The following is a 19,633-nucleotide window of genomic DNA, read 5'->3' as shown; positions in this document are numbered from 1 at the left end:
TGGGAGTACAATCTTAGTTTTCTTTGTACCTTTTGCATTTCCAAATACATTGGGTTTTTTTGCAGAACCTTTTTAACTTTCTCAGACGATATAATGTACATCAGCTGCAAAGAAATCAACTTGGGGACATTGCAGATGAGATCATGGAATTCAGAGCTGAATTATTAAGGGGTTTAGTTTTGGCACAATGTCAGATCATTTGTTGTTGTTATTTGATAATTTCACCTTCACCGGTGGGCGTACTCCTACTTCTACATGCAGTCTTAACAGCCACTGCCCGTCAAGGTCTCAGTTTGTGTTAGTGTTTGATTTAGTTTTTGGTGTACCAGCATGATGATATGGCATTTGGTGAGCTTCACTTTTATCTGTTTGAATTAATTCAATTCAAAGTTATTTATAAAGCACCATAACAATAAAATTGCCTCAAGGACTAAATTACAAAAATACCCACAGTATTGGGGACAAAGACGTTGCCATAGATGATATTAAGGGTTTTCAAATAGTGCAAACTGTTTAATTAATCTATGTTAAAAAAGTGTGACTGACTGATAGTGTATGGTGCTTCTTTACCAGTAATTGTGTGTCAGTAATTACCAGGAGATATTAGTTCAATATGTATTGTGTAGCTGGTGATTTGTAAAGTGACAAATTAATAGGCTTTATGAGCCTTTGTCATATGTACAGTATGTGTGTTTGTGTATGTGTGTGTGTAGCTTGTGATATTTTTAAACTTTATTACAGGCTCACATGGAAGGCCCACATGGAAGATGTACAATACATATAATCAATAAATGACATATAAATATACAGTACATACATACATACAATCATAAACACATATATAACACAAGGTAAGAAGGTCTAAAAAAGGCACTTATGCCAGCCTTCCCAGATCTTAGATGTGTACTTGACAGAGCTGTGGCCAGGGTCTGTCATCAGATCAATTATAACATTTGAAGAGCGGTCCAGCCGACACATAAACTTAAAAGTAAGGTTCCTCAGCAAGGCCATGAAGGTGGTTAAACCCATATTACAGAACAGCTGACTGGCTCTAGTACTCCTGGGTTTCTTCAGGAGTATCCTAAGACAGTCATTATAGGCTACTTTCAATTTACGCAAGCTCTCCTTCTTGTAATTCACACAGAGTGGAGCTGTATAGAGAGGGGTGCAGTAGGCTCTAAACAAATATATTTTTACATCATATATTCTAAGCTGCATATGGATAGGGATGTATAGGCCTTCATCCTATTTAATCTATACTCTATAATTCAATCTGTAATCATCACTATGTTACTAATGGTCCGTAACATTTTCTATGAATCACATTTTGTTTGCTGAGTTTGTGCTTTAACAACCAATCTGAGAATGTTTGTGCTGAGAACTTGATTGTGACCACAGTGTGTGTGTGTTTGAGTGTGTGTATGTGCCTCACATAAACCGAAATTGGACCTCAGGTTATGTGTAATCAAGGTGTGTGGAGACAAACACTCTTATCTCCCGGAAGCCACTGAGAACTTTCTAATAAGATAACCCCTTCTTTGCCACTTAAGTGTGAAGTCTGTAGTGACTTGGAGGGCATTTCCTCTAATTGACGTTAAGCATCTCCATGTATGTACTGTATGTGTTTTTTCACAATACTTGGTGTGTGTGTTTGTTTCATGCATATCTGCACTTCGTGTGTGTGTGTGTGTGTGTGTGTGTGTGTGTGTTTAGTGACTCAGTGAACAAACAATGAACAAAAACTATTCTTTCTTAAAGTATGTAGCAATTGTACTCTAGGGTTAGGATTAGGATTAGCAATTTTACCTTAAAACAGCTTAAAAAAATTGGGGCCCTACAATGCATTTACTGTAATATGGAGAATGGCCTCTGTGCCATTGCCATACCAGGGTCCGTAGGCATATTACTGTGCTATAATTTGCTGAAAGCTGCCTGGGTAGCTATTACTCTCTACCGGACTAGTAAGTAGCTTATTTGCTGTCTTGCTCTGTCTTGTGTTGCACTTGCTTGGTGTTTGACTGTGTTAGGAAAGTTGTTGACTCACTAGTTTGTCTTAGTGTAAAAGTAAGCAACTCACAACAGGTTTCGCTAAGTTTAGCCACTAGCATCTCGTTAGCGATTAGCAATCGCTCTGTTGTGCTCCTTTAAGTTCCTTTATTTGAAGTTAAATGTCTCCATGTTTGTATGTGTTTTCCTCCATGTATGTTCGCATATCTTGTGCTTTCTTCTTTTGTGCAGGACCTGCCGACAGGTCCTGCTATTGATTTGCCTTGTTGTTTTTGTGTGCGTGTGTGTGTTTTTTATATCCTCTTGCTGTGTGATGTACAAGACAACTCACCCAAGCTTGCCCCATATTTTGTCTCTTCCAGGACACGCACACGCACACACACACCAGTGTTGTACCTGAACGCGTTCATTGAACGAAAGTTCATGAACTCGTTCATAATTTTGGTGAACGTGAACTGAACGTTCTGTATTATTGCCTGATGAACGATACTGTGAACTCGTTCATTCTGGTGTCTGTGAACGGCACGTTCACTCTTTTAAATTTCGTTCAATAAGGTGCCAAATTTCTAGAGACTCCAGGCAAAAAACACACATTTAACAGTCCTGTTTCCAATCGCTGCGTTTGCTCTCTTTAACTGAATGCCTGGCAAGTGTAAGAGCGCCAAGTTGTGTAGAGGCCGAAAGCGGTATTGCAGACATATAGAGATTTAGATATTTTTTTTAGCTCGCAACATATTGAAAAAAACAACATAACTAGTTCATTTTTTGGAGCTGTGAACTTAGTTAAAAATTTTGAATTATGAACTATGAACTGAACTAGTTTATTTTAAAATGTGTGAACTATGAACTGAACTAGTTCATGTTGAAAGTGAACTTTTCCCAACACTGACACACACACACATGCACACTCAACACACAAGTACACACACACACGCACAAATATCTGCATTCATGTGTGTCCAACAGGTTGCAATGGCATCCCTGGAGGTTGAACTGTCATGCCCCGTTTGCCGGGGGTTCGTCCAGGACCTACTGCCTCTCACCTGTGGTCACAGCATTTGCAGCAGATGCCTTGTGGAGTGGGAGGAGGAGGAACAGCGGTGCCCCCTCTGCAGTGGTAGGAGCTCCAGACGGCATCAATCTCTATACATGGCTCTGAGGAACATCTCCAAGGCGTTCCGGAAGGGCAGCCTGTTCGCTGATGAAATCACAGGTTAGATAAGAGTGTGTGTGTGTGTGTGAGGTCCCTCCTCCAAGCAATGGATGCTGCTTGACAAGATATAACCGCTGATCATTGCAGGGGATGGTTGCGACATGCACGCCGATTCTTCCCACGTTGCATTGCAAGGGAGAACATAAGATGCAATGTAGATGAGAATTTGTGGCCAGACAGACGTGAGCGTGAGGCTGAGCATGAGAGTGAGGACGAAGACTGAAGGCTTCCTTTCCTTCTGTATGTTTTGTTACAGTAGTGTAGGCTATACTTAATTTTAGTTTTGATGTTCTTTTAGTTTGACAGTGTTTTTTGCTGTACACATTTTCTGTTTCTGTTTTGCAATTACATACTGTAACAATTTCCATGGTATGAGTCCAATGCAGTTCGTCATGAGAAACCTTGTTGGCTCCTGCATTGAACTTGTTTCTGTTTGATACACATAGTATTCTGGAAAGAAAACATCTACTACAGTAACCATTCAGTGTCAAAGGACTAAGCCAAGATTGAAATGTGCACATGAGGGATATTTCTATGGTCCACTGACATACTGACAAAACATTTAAACGTTTTGACCTGCAGTGCTTAAACAATGCCAAAGGGACTTTTAATTTTGGGGGCACTGACTATTAGTATGAGAAAAGGAATTCGTTTTAATTGATGAGTTGTCTGTTTTGGGAGAGATATGACCTTTTGCAGGTGTGCCATAGTGTTTTGAAGCTTGACTTAACTGTTTTGGGTGAGATATGACCTTTTGAAGGTGATCTATGTAGTTGTGCTGAACCATATAGACTATTTTGCCAAATGCATTAAGAGCTTTGAGAATGTAATTTCGGTTTCGTGAAATTGCCCAAAGCAATGGATAAAAACTGTAAGATTTAAGTCAGTTAGCTGACAAAGCTGAACCCTAAATAAAACGTTGAAATCTTAAGTAATTCTTGTGTATATCACTAAACACTGCTGATATCATGGAATTATTATCTGGCCTGAGGAGTATAATGTTTGGGACCCACTTGCCTAGGCTAATTTGTACCCGAGAGTATAAATTGGCCTAGGCCATATTATACCTGTTGTATAATGTAGGTTTAGGCCCCCTTACTAAGGCCCAGGCCAGATTAAACCCGGGGTATAATCTAGCCTATAGGCCCCTTTAACCCCAGGTATAGTTCTGACCGGGGGTATACTATGGCCTGTTACACCCGGTCTATGGGGTGCCAAACATGCCCTCTGACCGCAACGCCAAAGTGCCAGGCTCTATGGCATGGCAGTCAGAGCCATTCGTCACATTGTCACATTGTCACATTGTTTATTTAAGTAATGTACCTGTTACTGATTTCACAAAGTATATAAGGTTAATGGAAGGGGATACATCTTCGCTATCTTTACTATTTTTACTATTTCAAAAAGGTATTTGGCAATAATAAGTTCATAGTTATTAATTAATGTATTATAATTTCTTTACCTTAAGCTATCATTTCTCTTTACAGATCCTCTACTTCAAGATGATGGCGATGATAGTGAGTATTTTATTTACAATAATCCTTTTTGAAGGGGCTTTTATCCAGTGTCAAGTGTCTGATCAGTAAAATACGACATAATGCAGATATAATGAGCAAACAGCAAGCCAAGTGCTGTTAAGAGATATAACCTGGGCTTTGAACCAGAATTTTTCCCAATTGGTTCGTTCCGAACAGAAACAGTATTTTAACATTTCCGGTTTTTATTTCAACCCTAAAATTGACGTTCCTGAACCGGTTAGAACAAAAAAATAAAGTTCCTGAACCGGTTAATAGCGTTCCATGACATACATGGGGGACATACAAATAAGTAGGCTGATCATTAGGACTTTAAAATAATCTTATATGTCTCTATCCTGTCATAAAAAAGCACTATAGGCTACATTATGTAAGCGGCATAACTGTAATTCTGACATTTTGTAAGTATTATACATGAGTTAAGACAAGGAAAATGTATGGGCAAACAAAACATAACAGCATTTGGCCAAACCTCGTCAGAGCCCAATCAGTGCATTTTTGTCAACAGAGACAATACAAATATTACAAAACTAAAATGGTATCAACATACATCCCTCTATGTTGCATTTGGATTTGTTAGTCACGGGTCAAATGAATAATGATGCCGCATAGGATTCTCGCAATGTCTTCCCATCTGAACAAAAAAGTTAAAATGCCAAATATGAGAACTACCGTATTAGCCTACGTTTTAAATAAAGACTTAGCAAACTAGGGTAGGTTATGCAGGGCAATAGCCAGGTAGTCTACTGCCAATGCTAACTGTCCAACTTAGCTATAATTTCATTAACTTGACCCTGCTGATTTTAACAACAATGCACTGGAAATTCTTCTTGGAAATCTTAAAAGATAGAATTTCTATTTAAAAACAAACATGTGTGAGATACTTGGTACAATATTTACCTCTTCTTAAGATTGAGTTTGAGAGACTGGTGGCTACAGCTTGTGCATAGATTTGATCCGATAAGGCTATTAGCTGGCGGTGCGTGGCAAGTTTCTTTATCTAAGTGAACGACTGGAAGTGAACATCACCAATCATATTGCATTTTGGAATCTTGTGAAAGATCGAAAAAATAACGTTATTAACCGGTTACCATTATTTTAGGTAAACGATTCTGATCCGGAACATAATTTTTTTTTTAAGTTTCTGGTTTCGTTTCTGTTCCTAGCAAAACATCAAAAGTTTCTGGTTTTCGTTCCATGAACCGGTTCAAAGCCTTGAATATAACCCTTTGTTTTCTCCAACTTCCTAAATCAGATGGCTGAAAGTGTGTATAAGAATGTGTGGAACAGAACAAAGTTCTTTGGAATGGGGGGGTGGAGAGACTTGTTGCATTGGATGGTGATATTTAGCCAGTAATAGAAGAATGTGTTCCACTCAGTCAGAGACACCTACAAAAAGACATTTTGGGGATTGCGCCTAAACACACAATAGTTAATGTTAGTTATGTTGCCCATAGACATAGAGGCTCCCATGCATTAAAAACCATTTCCCTCCTCTACCTTGGCACCGTGATCACAAGGATCTCACACACAGCCTGCATTGGCCTTAATATAGCCACACACAGAAAATGGTAACTTTGTGCTTCACCAGGTATTAGTCTGAACTGGTTTCACAAACATAATCACACATAAAGTATGCACATACTGTATGGAGACAGAACAAATAAAAGTTTTGTACCTTTAACCTATTTAATTTGGTTTATAAGAAAGCATATAATGTCAATGGAAGATTTCATTTTTAAACTGTTAATGCATTCATGTGTTATAATTTCTCTTACTTTAGCTATAATTTCTCTCTACAGTTCCTCTATTGGAGAGGCAAAAACTACGTTCTGGTAAGTATTACATTTACAATATCAATATGATAAAGGCTTTTAAGTATCTTACCAGTAAAATATGACATAATTAGCAGATATAATGAGCAAACAGTACTGTTAAGGAATATAACCCTGAGTTTTCTCCAGATTCAAAGCCAGATAGCTGAAAATGTATATAAAAATACTAGGAGCCTTGTAGAACCTGATAATGTAATAATTTCCTGATAACGTAATAACCCTGATAATGTAATAAAAAATCCCTCATAAGTCCCTAAAAGATGTAATAAAACCTGATAATGTAATAATATCCCAATAATGTAATAAAGTGCATTCCCCAATAATGTAACAATCGCCATACCAATAATGTAATAAAATGTTACATTAATTGGAAGTTATTACATTATCAGGTTAACCTCAATTTTGCAGAACCTGATAATGTAATAAATTCCTGATATTGTAAAAACTTTGGTCAGTGCTGAAATGTTGGGACACCAGTTATTCAGACCAAGTAGTGATGCTGTGTAGACAACCACCCACTATTGTTTAGCTCATATTTTGATCCCAATGGTATAGGCCTTTAGCCTCGCAAGCCAAACCTCTACAGCAAGAAGCTGTACAAGGGTCTGGCACAACACGATTTTCAGTGTGGGTGGGATTAACGGTTGTCTGTTAAGTTGCCTCTGCACGCAATGCCACGCAATAGGAATGGCGCTACAACCAATCCGAGCGACTGACGAATGACAAAAGACGATTTGATTGGCCTGGTACAGTGTGATTTTAAAGGGACATTGCCACACAAAATCAAAAGAGAATTTTATATAAATCAAATAGCGAAATGTCAGCTATTGATGATCAATGAGGACTTAGAAACTCAATGTTCTATGTGCCCATTAGCTGCCGGTCTATAACATACCAAAATGTTCTTATTTTTTCTCTATTAGTTGATTACCACTGAATATCCCTTTCACCATTGTAAAAATTGTGCATTCGCAATCATATAAAATATATACTGTATCTGCTAATAGTGAAGCAGCAGGTCTCTGGACAGCTTCACTGTTTGGACCTCTGAAACTGGAGACCTGATGCTACAGCACCAACCAAAGTTATTACAATATCAGGTAATTATTACATTATCAGGTTCTGCAAAATTATTGGGAAATGCACTTTATTACATTATCGGGGTATTATTACATTATCAGGTTTTATTACATGTTTTAGGGACTTATGAAGGAATTTGTATTACATTATCGGGAGTTATTACATTATCGGGAAATTATTACATTATCAGGTTCTACAAGCCTGATTTACTAACATTGCGACCGCAGCTTAATCTGCGGTCGCACATTAACGCACTGTGTTTTTGCGCATTTTCCGTGGTATTTATCAAACCAGATCCGCGCTGGGAACTCTGTGCTTACTCCGCCCTTTAAAGGGCCTGATTTACTAACATATTGTGACCGCAGCTTAATCTGCACCTTTGCCAGGCGCACATTAACACACAGTGTTTCCCCGCATTTTCCGTGATATTTATCAAACCAAATCCGCGCTGGGCAATCATTATTTAGCGCAATGTTAAAAGACGGGAGAAATTGCCTGCAAGCTACTGCCAGCATGGAGATTCGAGGAAGAAAAAACTAAGGTTCAGCGAAGAGGAGTTAGATATATTGGTTCACGTTCGCTCAATCACTGAACCTGATTCAATGGGTTATATTGTTGTTCTGCCCGCCATCACCTACAGCGAGATGTTTAAAAGAACACGATTATAAATAATATGCTATATGTGGCATTAATGCATAAACTGTCTATTATAACAATATAGATATGTACATGGTGAGATTAATACGTTCTACAAGGGACACGGGCTCACTACAATATATCTCCACTGAAACAAATACATTTACCAAGTAGCCAGGCCTCTCCAAAATCACCGTTGCTCAATCATGAATAGATGGCACTATTCCGGAAGATAAAACAGGACAGACCACTACCACGTAAGTAATGGTCATGTTGGCATCACATATGACCTGGACATTCATTGAATATGTGTGCTTTCTGTTTTGGTAAACGTGTTCGTGGATTGAAGGTGGGACTGTTTGCATGTGGGTGCGATCAATGGCTCCAATTACGTTCGGAAAGTTTAATTTCAGCTATCATAGTGGGGAAATGTATATTGACAAGTGCGCCGTAGCAATGCGCCGAGTACCTGGGTGAATATTTGGCTGAGTGAAGGCTGAGATATACCAACTGCAGATGCTATAACTGTTTGAAATTATCCGGAGGCCAATATTTGCAAATGTTGCCAGGAGTTTTACAACTGATGTGATCGCCGGGTGGAGGGTTCGATGTCGTCTCTGATCTGGTCCAGTAATTGAAGTATTGCGTGGCTGGTTAACCTAGCCTGACGATGTCATACTCATAATTCTAGTCCGAATATGAGTCTGAGACCGAACCATTGGGCTGTGATTATGGGGCGTGTTTCAACGAACCAGGAAAGAAAATTCCTCTTTGCTGAATTGGATACCTAGAACCAATCAGAGCAACGTAGTATTATTACCATCTGATAGATTAAACTTTTACCTGATCCCGTAGGAAGGACGGCAAAAACATCTTTTCAATCGACAAATGCCTTGATCGCGTTTCTCTGTTCCTCTTTCAAAATGAATGCGCTGTCAATATTTGTTGAGATATGCCTGCTCACGTTACTTAATTAGCACTCAAGGCTAGAAGCTACCATTTGTTTCAATGTTTTTTTTGTCTATGCGTTAGCATAACCGATCAATAATGGTCTAGAGTGCTTCAGTTAAGACCTACAATCTTTGGCAACACTCGTTTTGCATATATACAACTAACCGAGTCAATGTAGACATAAAAAAAGTCGTGTAGATAGCTTAAATCATATAAAATATGTCCCACTAAGCTCCCGAGACGGCGCCATCTTTGTCCGATGTATAGGCTATTCTATCTATATCTGTCCATCAACGTATAAAGCCCGCCCTTACAATTGTATTGGTCAGATCACTTTTCGGTGGGCTTGAATCCCTCCCAACTAGCTCGACTCCAGACTGAATCTCCCAGACCAAAAATGTTGTGGGCGGAGTTCAGGCTGGTATCCAGGCTATGGTTAACCTGTACCGTCTAATGATTTGTGGTTTGCTTAACTGAAAAAGTGTTATACGAGTTGAAAAAATTCTTTCTGTGCGCTGTCTCTGTCTTCTTTCTTCGCCTTGCTCTTATAACTGCTGCCATATCAACGTTTCCAGCCTCAATGGAAATGCGCTTCCTGGTTAAGACGTGCTTTTATGAGGCGGAGAATTAGCCCGCAAATCAGAGACGTGCGCTCGCCAGGCAGTTTTAGTAAATACCACGCAATACATCATTAGGCGCGCTTACCTTCTCTCCTCTCATTAAATTGCGCTTAACGCCCACGTTACCACCCACGTTTCCGTGCCATCCCACCTGTTGGCATGTTCACACCCACAAAGCGTTAATATGCGTCTCTACTCAAATGCGCCCCCTTAGTAAATACCATTTTATGTTTACGACCGCTATTTTGCGCCTGAAATGGGCGCAATCCTGTTAGGGCTCATATACACATAAGCGTTTTTTTAAAACGGGACGCGAGAAAATGCATTCCTATGGTACGGTGCGCTTTGCGTGTGCACCCTTTCTCCACCACGCGTTGCGTCTTTGTAGCGGTTTTTAGGAGGCACGGGTGGTGTTCGGCCGTAGCCACCGAGGTTTCGTTAGGCAACAACACACATGGGATTATCCCTTACCTACCCCACTCCAACGAGTGCTATATTGCTTTTATAAAACAATTCTACAGTCAACAAATTAACATTTCAACACAAAGTTATTGATTAAAAATGTTTTTTTTCGCCATTGTTTCTCCGCAACAAAAAATAGTTCCATTGTCAACATCTTGGTTTGGAATTACACAAATTTTGAATGCGCTTTCATCGCAGAGTGATTTATTATTATCTGTGAAAAGTCTATACACCAGGCTGTTTTGGCCGCTGCACTTTGACAAGGTGTTACTGAAGCGCCTGCGCCTGAAAATGTGTATTTGAACCCTTAGTAAATCAGGCCTTAGGGGAGACTTTTTGTGTTGGATGGCAATATGTACCCAGTCATAGAATAAGAGATATCTAAGAAAAGACGGGAGGCTTTTCAGAAAATATTTGGTGCTTGAGCCATACGAGGCAAAAGTTAATGTTAGTAATGCTACCAAGAGACATAAGGTCTTGCATGTGTTACTAACATTTTATCCTCTAGCTTGGCACCATGATCACACAGATAACACACAGCCTGCGTTTGCCTTACATAACCACACACACGGACAGAACACATCCAAGTTGGCTCTTCCTCTAGTCTTTGTCTGATCTGTTCACGACCATGCATACACATTCACACGGAACTATGGAGACAGAACAAAGAAACACACTCACATTCTTTCTGGGATGTCCCCAACAGTGCTCACACAGGCACACATGCTCGAGCACACACTCTCTCTTTCTCTCTCTCAATCACACACTCAAACGCGCACACACACACACACACTCCCATTTAGTTACAGTTTTTATCGATTGCTTTGGGCAATTTCTCGAAACCGAAATTACATTCTCAAAGCTCTTAGTGCATTTGGCAAAATAGCCTATATGGTTCAGCACAACTACATAGATCACCTTCAAAAGATCATATCTCACCCAAAACAGTTCAGTCAAGCTTCAAAACCAAATCATTTTCTCATAAAAATAGTCAGTGCCCCCAAAATGAAAAGTTCCTTCCCAAAAAGAAAAGGACATACTCCAAGCTTTAAATATATTTGCCAAAATAACCTAGACGGTTTATCAAAACACTATGGCACAGCTGCAAAAGGTCATTCCTCTCCCAAAACAGACAACTCATCAATTAAAACCAATTCCTTTTCTCATACTAATAGTCTTTGCCCCCAAAATGAAAAGTCCCTTTGGCATTGTTTAAGCACTGCAGGTCAAAACTTTTATATGTTTTTTCAGTATGGCAGTGGACCATAGAAATATCCCTCATGTGCACATTTCAATCTTGGCATAGTCCTTTGACACTGAATGGTTACTGTAGTAGATGTTTTCTTCCCAGAATACTATGTGTATCAAACAGAAACAAATTCAAGAAGAGCCAACAAGGTTTCACATGACGAACTGTATTGGAGTCATGCCATGGACATTTTTACAGTATGTAATTGCAAAACTGAAACAGAAAATGTGTACAGCAAAAAACACTGTCAAACAAAAAGAATATCAAAACGAAAATTAAGTAGAGCCTACATACTGTTACAAAACATACAAAAGAAAATTAAGTCTTCAGTCTTCTTCCTCACTTTCCTGCTCAGCCTCACGCTCACGTCTGTCTGGCCACAGATTCTCATCTACATCACACCTGATGTTCTCCCTCGCAATGCATCGTGGGAAGAATTGCCGTGCATGCCGCAACCATCCCCTGCAATTATCAGCCTTTACATCCTCACAAGCAGCATCCATTGCTTGGAGGAGGGACCTCTGATTGAGAGCCCGATGCTCATAGACTCTCCACCTCCAAGCTGAAAAAAACTCCTCAATTGGATTCAGAAATGGGGAGTAAGGGGCTAGGAGCACCATCACCATCCTTTGATGGGCAGCGAACCACGCCCTGATGAGCGGGCCACGGTGAAAATTTACATTGTCCCACACAATTACATACGTCGGCAAGTTAGGCCCTACCAAACCTCCCTCATGTACAGGGATAAGATCTGTATAAAGGCGGTCTAAGAACACCAGGAGCTTCTGGGTGTTGTATGGGCCGATACTTGGGATGTGTGTGACTACCCCGTTTTCAGATATCGCAGCACACATTGTAATGTTGCCCCCGCGCTGTCCTGGGACATCCGTCGTTGCCCGGTGGCCGATGGCATTCCGGCCACGGCATCGTCCCTTGGCGAGGTTGAACCCAGCTTCGTCAACAAAAACCAGGGTGTGAGGGTTCTCGTTCGCCTCCAGCTCCATTATTCTCTACAATACAGTAAACACAATATTACTGTAAATTGGTTATGCAGTAGAATCTGACAACAAATTACATGGAAATGTTCTGTTCTCTGCAAGTTCAATAAACTGGGCTCTATGCTCCATTTCTAACAGGTCATAATGATATTCAACTCATAACACTGTACAATATACTATGCGTAGTGCACACCAATGCTTTACCTCTACATACTGAAAGCGCAGCTCCTTCGTTCTCTCAGAGTTCCTTTCGAATGGAACTCTGCATAATTGCTTCATTGTCATCTGATGCTTAATCAGGACCCTGTTAATTGTGGAGATGCTGACAGCATTTACATTTTCAAAGATGCCAGCATTGTCCTCCAGGATTGTGGTACGGATTTGTCGTAGGGTAATGGCATTGTTGGCCACGACAATATTGACAATTTCCAGTTCCTGCTGTTCACTGAAAATTGTTACTCTGCCACCTGCAGCAGGTTGTCTTCCAATCCTAGACATTAGAGTTCACAAATAGACACTATTACTATTTGTATTTAGATGTTTTACTTTTACTTTACTTCAATACATTTAGAAAAAACTGTTAGTAACTCCACCACCAATAATTCAATAGTTGACTGAGCACATACCTGTTTTCCCTGCGGAATGTTTGAATTATTGACGACACAGTAGAGCGTGGCACATTGGGCTGAACTCTTCGACCTGCCTCTGCCATGGTGAGGCCATGGTTGACCACATGGTCGACAAGAGTAGCCCGAATTTCATCTGGTACCGGTTGTCTTCGTCCTCTTCGGCCTCTTCCCCCTACTCCACCACCACGCACCCTTCCTCCTCTTCCCCCTACTCCACCACCACGCACCCTTCCTCCTCTTCCCCCTACTCCACCACCACGCACCCTTGCTCCTCTTCCTCTTCCTCCTCTTCCGCGAACAGGCAGTTGCCCTTGCTCATTTTGTTCTTCCATGTTCATGCTCATCAGGTACCTAAAATTACTGAGTGATTGGTGACTGGATGTGAGAAACTCCCCCTTGATTAGTAAAGTTCTAGTTGCACCTGAAAAAATGAAGCCGATGATCCATATTACAGTATATACCATGATGTTTTTCATGGTATTATGTGCCTGAACGATTGTGACAACGGAGTGAACTATTCTGCAGGTGATGATGTACAGAAGGAAATTATGCCAACATGTTTTGCAGCGAACAACCACTTGACTGAGAAGTAACAGTCAGTTTAGACCAGCAAGATGTTTTCAATTTGTAATTGGGCTAACTGAAGGCAATTGTACCTAACCATTTGCACAGATGTGCTAAATCATTTGAAATGTGTGCAAGCTGTAGGCAATTGTACTTGTCATTTGCAAGGAGTTTCGAAAACAATTGCAATTTGATTAAAGGAATGAGAAATGCCAATCGGTTTTGAACAAGTGCCCAGTGGATTTGAGGTTTGCACGTGTTGTTTTGAGAATGTAATTTCTGTTTTGTGAATCTGCCCAAAGCAATGGATAAAAACTGTAATTCATAAAATACATCTAGATTAGAGACTTAAGAGATGTATGACTCATGAGACCTCTTTGTGACTGATCTTTATTTTGACTACTATGGTCGACACTTTTTGTGGCACCTTTGGACGTTAACAGATTTAATGGATAGCCAGGGCAAACAAACACATGAAAAACGAATGAAAACAGGAGGAATGCTCAGAGGATAGCTATTTACAGTATTTCTCTGTTCCTAAAACACATTTTTTCAAAACATGCCTCGGTTTCTCTGAACACTAAACCCAAGTGCCAACTCCCTAAACCAATTCTGCTAAACTTTAAGCACAATTCTCTGCTTTAAACACAGATTTCAATTGTTAACCGCACTTTCTTCAAACCACAACACACAATTCTCTGCTTTAGACACAGTTTTCAATTGTTAACCACATTTTCTTCAAAACACTAAACACCATCCTCTCTACTTTGCATGCTTCATCAATGCCAAAACCTCATTGTGTTCAAACAGAAAACACTGCTAATCAAATGACAAAACTTCCATTTCCAAAGCTGTTGTGCAATTTGAAATCAAAACTTTAGCTCCTAGTTTGGAGAACAATTTATGGCAACATTGAAGTGAGTGGTGATCAGAGAGGCAGAGGAGTGAGAGTAAGAGGAGGAGGAGGAGGAGGAGGAAAATGATGAAGAGGAAGAGCAAGACGGAGAGCCATTGCTGTATCTCTGATGAGATTCAGGCCAATGTGTTCAACCATGTGGTCAACATGGGTTTGACCATGCAGAAGGCTGGCAAGGCTGGCCAGAGGGTTCAACCAAACATAAGCCGCTTCTCAGTTGCACCGATTCTCCGGACATTCAGAAGAGAGAATGGGTAAGAAACACTACTATGACAGTAAAACACTAGTTTGAATGCCTTACTGTATCAGGAGCATAGTATTCTTGTATTTTACTGTAGAATATTTTACATTGTACTGTATTTGTAAAATTACAGTATACGTAAACAAATACAAAGTGCAACCATTGATGACCAAGACATATTCCTAAACATCAATACAAAGAGCCTAGCCACAGTGGACCATGTTCTAAGGCAGAACATCTCGAGAATGAAGCAGGTGTACAGGGTGCCTTTTGACAGAAACTCTGATAGAGTCAAACAATTACAGTATGATATGACTATGTGCAAGTAAGTCATATACGTTTCCACAACTGATTACGTCCTATCAGCACAGAAACATTACTGTACTGTATTGTAATCCAATCAAATGTTCAAATCAAACTGTATTTTCAGATGTTTCACAACACAACAATTGTCGATATTGTCTTGAGCAAGAACAGGATGCAGTCTAGTTTTTTTGTCCTTTTATTATTTTGCATTTTTCTTTCATTTTTGAGTTAAAACATTATACAGTTACAATATTTTACAACAGAAGAAAGCGTACAGTAACACTGGAGATGAAAATGCATAATACTCCTGATAAGGCCTTCATACTAGTGTTTTCCCATTTCATAGTAGTGTTTTCCATTGAGCACATCAGTGTTCAATCAATGCTTAGAATGTCTACTCAAATAATGGTCTGTGTTTGTTGTTTGAAAACAAAATGCCCTTTTGAGGTGATATAATAGTGTTTTGAAACCAAAGTGTCATTTTGCAAGAGATATAAAGGGTTTTGCATTTTGTGTCAGTGGTTTTGGGATTTGTGTTTAGAGCTAAGAGAAACCGAGGCATGCTTTGAAAAAATGTGTTTTAGGAACAGAGAAATACTGTAACTAAAAAGGCCAAAACGTACGGAAAACTAGGACACGAATGAAACCAAGGAAACACTGGAGCATGGGGATCAGAGTCACGTTATACAAACTGATTGAAGTGTGTGTGTTATCTATGGGTCAGACATTTCCAGATTTTAATATTCTGAGTGGACTAATACATTTAAATTTATCCACAGGATTGGAATATTGAGATTAATGATGGCTTGTTTTATGCAATGCTGGGCACTTGAGTAATCACAGCAATAATAATAATAATAATAATAAAAATAATCACAATAATAATACTAATTATAATAAAATGATAATAATAATAATAATACACATAACTGCGTAATTCGCAATTATAATGCGCATTACTGCAACAGACAAACAGAAAGTGGTCAAATTCACTAGCAGTAAGGATTTAAAAAATATATAAGAACAATGGATGTACAATGGTACAACAAATGTTTGTTAAACAGTTGTTAGATGTTTCCAAAAGCACTGCATACTAAAACTCTTTGCTTTCACAGTGACTTTATCTCCTGCTGACCTGAAGATTGTGCTGGTGGGGAAAACTGGATCAGGGAAGAGTGCATCAGGAAACACCATCCTGGGAAGAAAAGGCTTTGAATCTAGGGTGTCACCTAAATCTGTGACGAAAAAGTGTAAGATAGATGTGCTCATGTCAGGGGAGAAGACCATCTCAGTAACTGACACACCGGGTGTGTATGACACAGATGTAGGTGATGAAGCTTTGAAGCATGAGTTGAAAAGCTGTATTGACATGACAGTTCCTGGACCCCATGTGTTCCTGCTAGTGATCAGCCTTGGGGTTAGATACAGCAGAGAAGAGAAGGATGCAGTGAAGTGGATCTGTGATAATTTTGGGAAGGAAGCTTTGCATTACACAATAGTACTCTTCACCCACACTGATGAGCTCAAACATATGCCCTTAGAGCAATATGTTGGTGAAAGTGATGATCTCCAGAACCTCATTAGTGAGTGTGAAGGAAGATTTCATGGCTTTAACAATAAAGGTGGAAATCCACATCAGGTCACTGAACTGCTGCAGAAAATTGAAGACATGGTGGAGATCAACAGAGTAAGAGGAAGAGAGTACTATACCAATGGGATGTACGAGAGAGCCCAGAAACAGATTGAAGTTGCCAGGATGAAAGAGAAGGCTGAAGATGACAAGAAAAAGAGAGACGAGATGATTAGATATGGAGCAATAGGGGCGGTTTCAGGTTTAGGAGTGGCAGCAGTAACAGCTGGAGGAGTCGTATTTGGAGTCACAAGTCTCCTGCTCCTCCCAGGATTGTTAATGGGAGCAGGGCTCTACGCTACAGCAGTAGGAGTAACTGCTGGACTTGTTGAATTACAAAACTCAAAATATGAGAAACAAGATGATCAGAAAAAAAACAAGTAATATCTATAAAGAATTATTTCAAGAAACTGTGAGATTTTTTTTTTATGTTTTGAAAAGAAATTCGCATTTTTTCAGCTGATGTTAAGTTCCTATACAAAAGACTGTGTATTCAACATTGTGTTTCATATTTCCATACAAGAAAAATAAATGTTTCATGAAAGCATCCTCTGTCAGACATTAATAAATACTATGAATTTTTGTGTGAAGTTGCTATTTTGGGGGGAAGTTACATAAAAACCAACCTAGTTTGTTAAGGCCTTACCTTCTGTGACTTAACATGATCACTATATGGTCTGACATTGCTCCGTTTGGGATCCTACTGGCCACTGAAAGGGAATTTGAAGTGACTGGATAGTTACTCAATCAGTCACCATCCACTAAAAAGCTGCCTGCAGTGGACCAGTCTAAAAGCCACCTTTCTTCACACACACGCACATGCAGTGACCTGCAGCACCCTTACACATCTGCCATTTCTTTTTTTATTATTTTTTCTTCTTTCTTTCTTTACTTGTTTTTTGTTTGTTTATTTATAGATCACTGTGCCACACATATCAAAATGAGTGAACTAAAATCCCTTCAACAGGACCTTGATGCCTATATACAGAAAGGTTAGGATGGCACTGTGGCACTATGGCACCATGGTAATCAAGTACAAAGCCAAAAGTGTCGGGTCATAATAATTCAATGACTTGTTTTGTAAATAATTTGGAAATGAAGAACGAATTCAGCAAAGTATGCAGCACATACGATAAACAAATTAATATAATAATGAATCAGTGATGAATCTGATGTATGTACATTAGGATACCTTGTAACCAGAATGGTGAAAAAGTGGGGTGTGTGTGTGTGTGTGTGTGTGTGTGTGTGTGTGTGTGTGTGTGTGTGTGTGTGTTTGTGTGTGTGGGTGGGGGTGGGGGTGGGGGTGTGGGGGTGTGGGTGAGGCTAAGACATGAATTTAAAATGTCTGTTTGCGTCACTGTGAGTCACTATGAAGCTCTCCCCATATCAGCCCTGAGTCAGCACTCTTACATCTTATGTAAGAGATCACCCCCAAGTGGTGTGGAGTGAGACCCAGTGGAAGATCTGCTGGTGCCCAGGGTCCTGGATGCTGCAGGGGTGAGATGCATCACAGGAAACCAAGGATCTCTCCCTCACCTTGTCCTTCTCTGTTAAAACATGAATGGTCTCATTGTCCTCTCTCTCTCTCTCTCTCTCTCTCTCTCTCTCTCTCTCTCTCTCTCTCTCTCTCTCTCTATCGCTCTTTCTCTCTCTCTCTCTCTCTCTCTTGTGTCATTTCAATTAGCATGCTGGCTAAGTGAGGGAGAGGGTAGATTATCAAGCTTGAAATACTGTATCACATTATTGCAACTGTGTTCATGTGCCTGTGTGGGTTCAAACACTACAAAAGTCATCTGTGCCTATTTCTATTTTACACATACAGTATACTACCACAGACACAAACACCACATGTATAATCTAAGCGTTTATTTTATTAAACACTGAAGTTGGGTCCAATAGAGCCTAACACCCTATGGGGGTAAAGGTGACTTTGTTCTTCACGCCTGCCCATTTTCCCATATCAAATGTTGACTACAACAATGGAACACACATCCTCTAAAGATCACTCTGAGGAAGGTCATGGAGACAAAAATAAAGGGAATCGAAACAAGATGAAAGATCACAACAGATTAAACTGAAAATGTGTGTTGATTGGTTGATGCAGTTCAAGGAAAGGTGTGGCCATTGAGGCGTAGATACTTTGCACATCTCCTGAACTCAAACCACCGTCTACATGAACTGAAGGCTTAAAGAGTTGTATAAGATTTTATGCTAAAACCTCACATACAATGTCAGGACACAAGTTATTTACCTTTAACTGATTTAATTTCGGTTATAAGAATGTATATAAAGTTAATGGAGGGTGATATAACTTGACTATATACAATTTTTAAAATCACAATTCATCAACGTTTTATAATATCTTTACATTAAGCTATGATTTCTCTTTACAGTTCCTCTATTTACTGGAGTGAAATATGAGAAGCTAGACAATGAATACTATGGTAAGTGTAAATTTACAGTAATCATATGATAGCGTCTTTTATCCAAAGGGTCTTGCCTGTATAACATGACATAATTAGCAGATATAATGAGCAAACGGCAAGCAGTGCCGTAAAGATATATAACCCTTCGTCTTCTACAGACACAAAGCCAGATAGCTGAAAGTGTAGAAGAAAGTGTTTAAAGAGTACGAGTTTAAAGGGCCAAACTATGAAAAATGGTCAGGAAGGAAGTTACAGAATAATTCATCTTATTTGAACAGTGGGAAGCATGCTAAGTCTTGTTCTAGTTTTCATATTTCAGCCAGAGGCAGAAG

At 39.6% G+C, this 19,633-nt stretch overlaps 1 protein-coding gene across 1 annotated transcript; it reads left to right on the top strand.

The window, feature by feature from the left end:
• Window positions 1–16,268: 16,268 nt before the first annotated feature.
• LOC308367904 (GTPase IMAP family member 4-like) lies at window positions 16,269–17,256 on the top strand (the record flags this gene model as incomplete). The annotated part of the gene is made up of 2 exons (XM_080841906.1): window positions 16,269–16,274; window positions 16,384–17,256. The coding sequence occupies 2 exons, from the start codon at window positions 16,269–16,271 to the stop codon at window positions 17,254–17,256; spliced, it is 879 nt and encodes a 292-aa protein (XP_080698032.1).
• Between the last annotated feature and the right edge of the window lie 2,377 nt (window positions 17,257–19,633).

The sequence above is a fragment of the Sprattus sprattus genome, assembly GCF_963457725.1.
Source record: "Sprattus sprattus genome assembly, chromosome: 1".
NCBI lineage: Eukaryota > Metazoa > Chordata > Actinopteri > Clupeiformes > Clupeidae > Sprattus > Sprattus sprattus.
The sequence above is the reverse complement of the archived record's forward strand: the minus strand, read 5'-3'. Positions and strand labels throughout refer to the sequence as shown.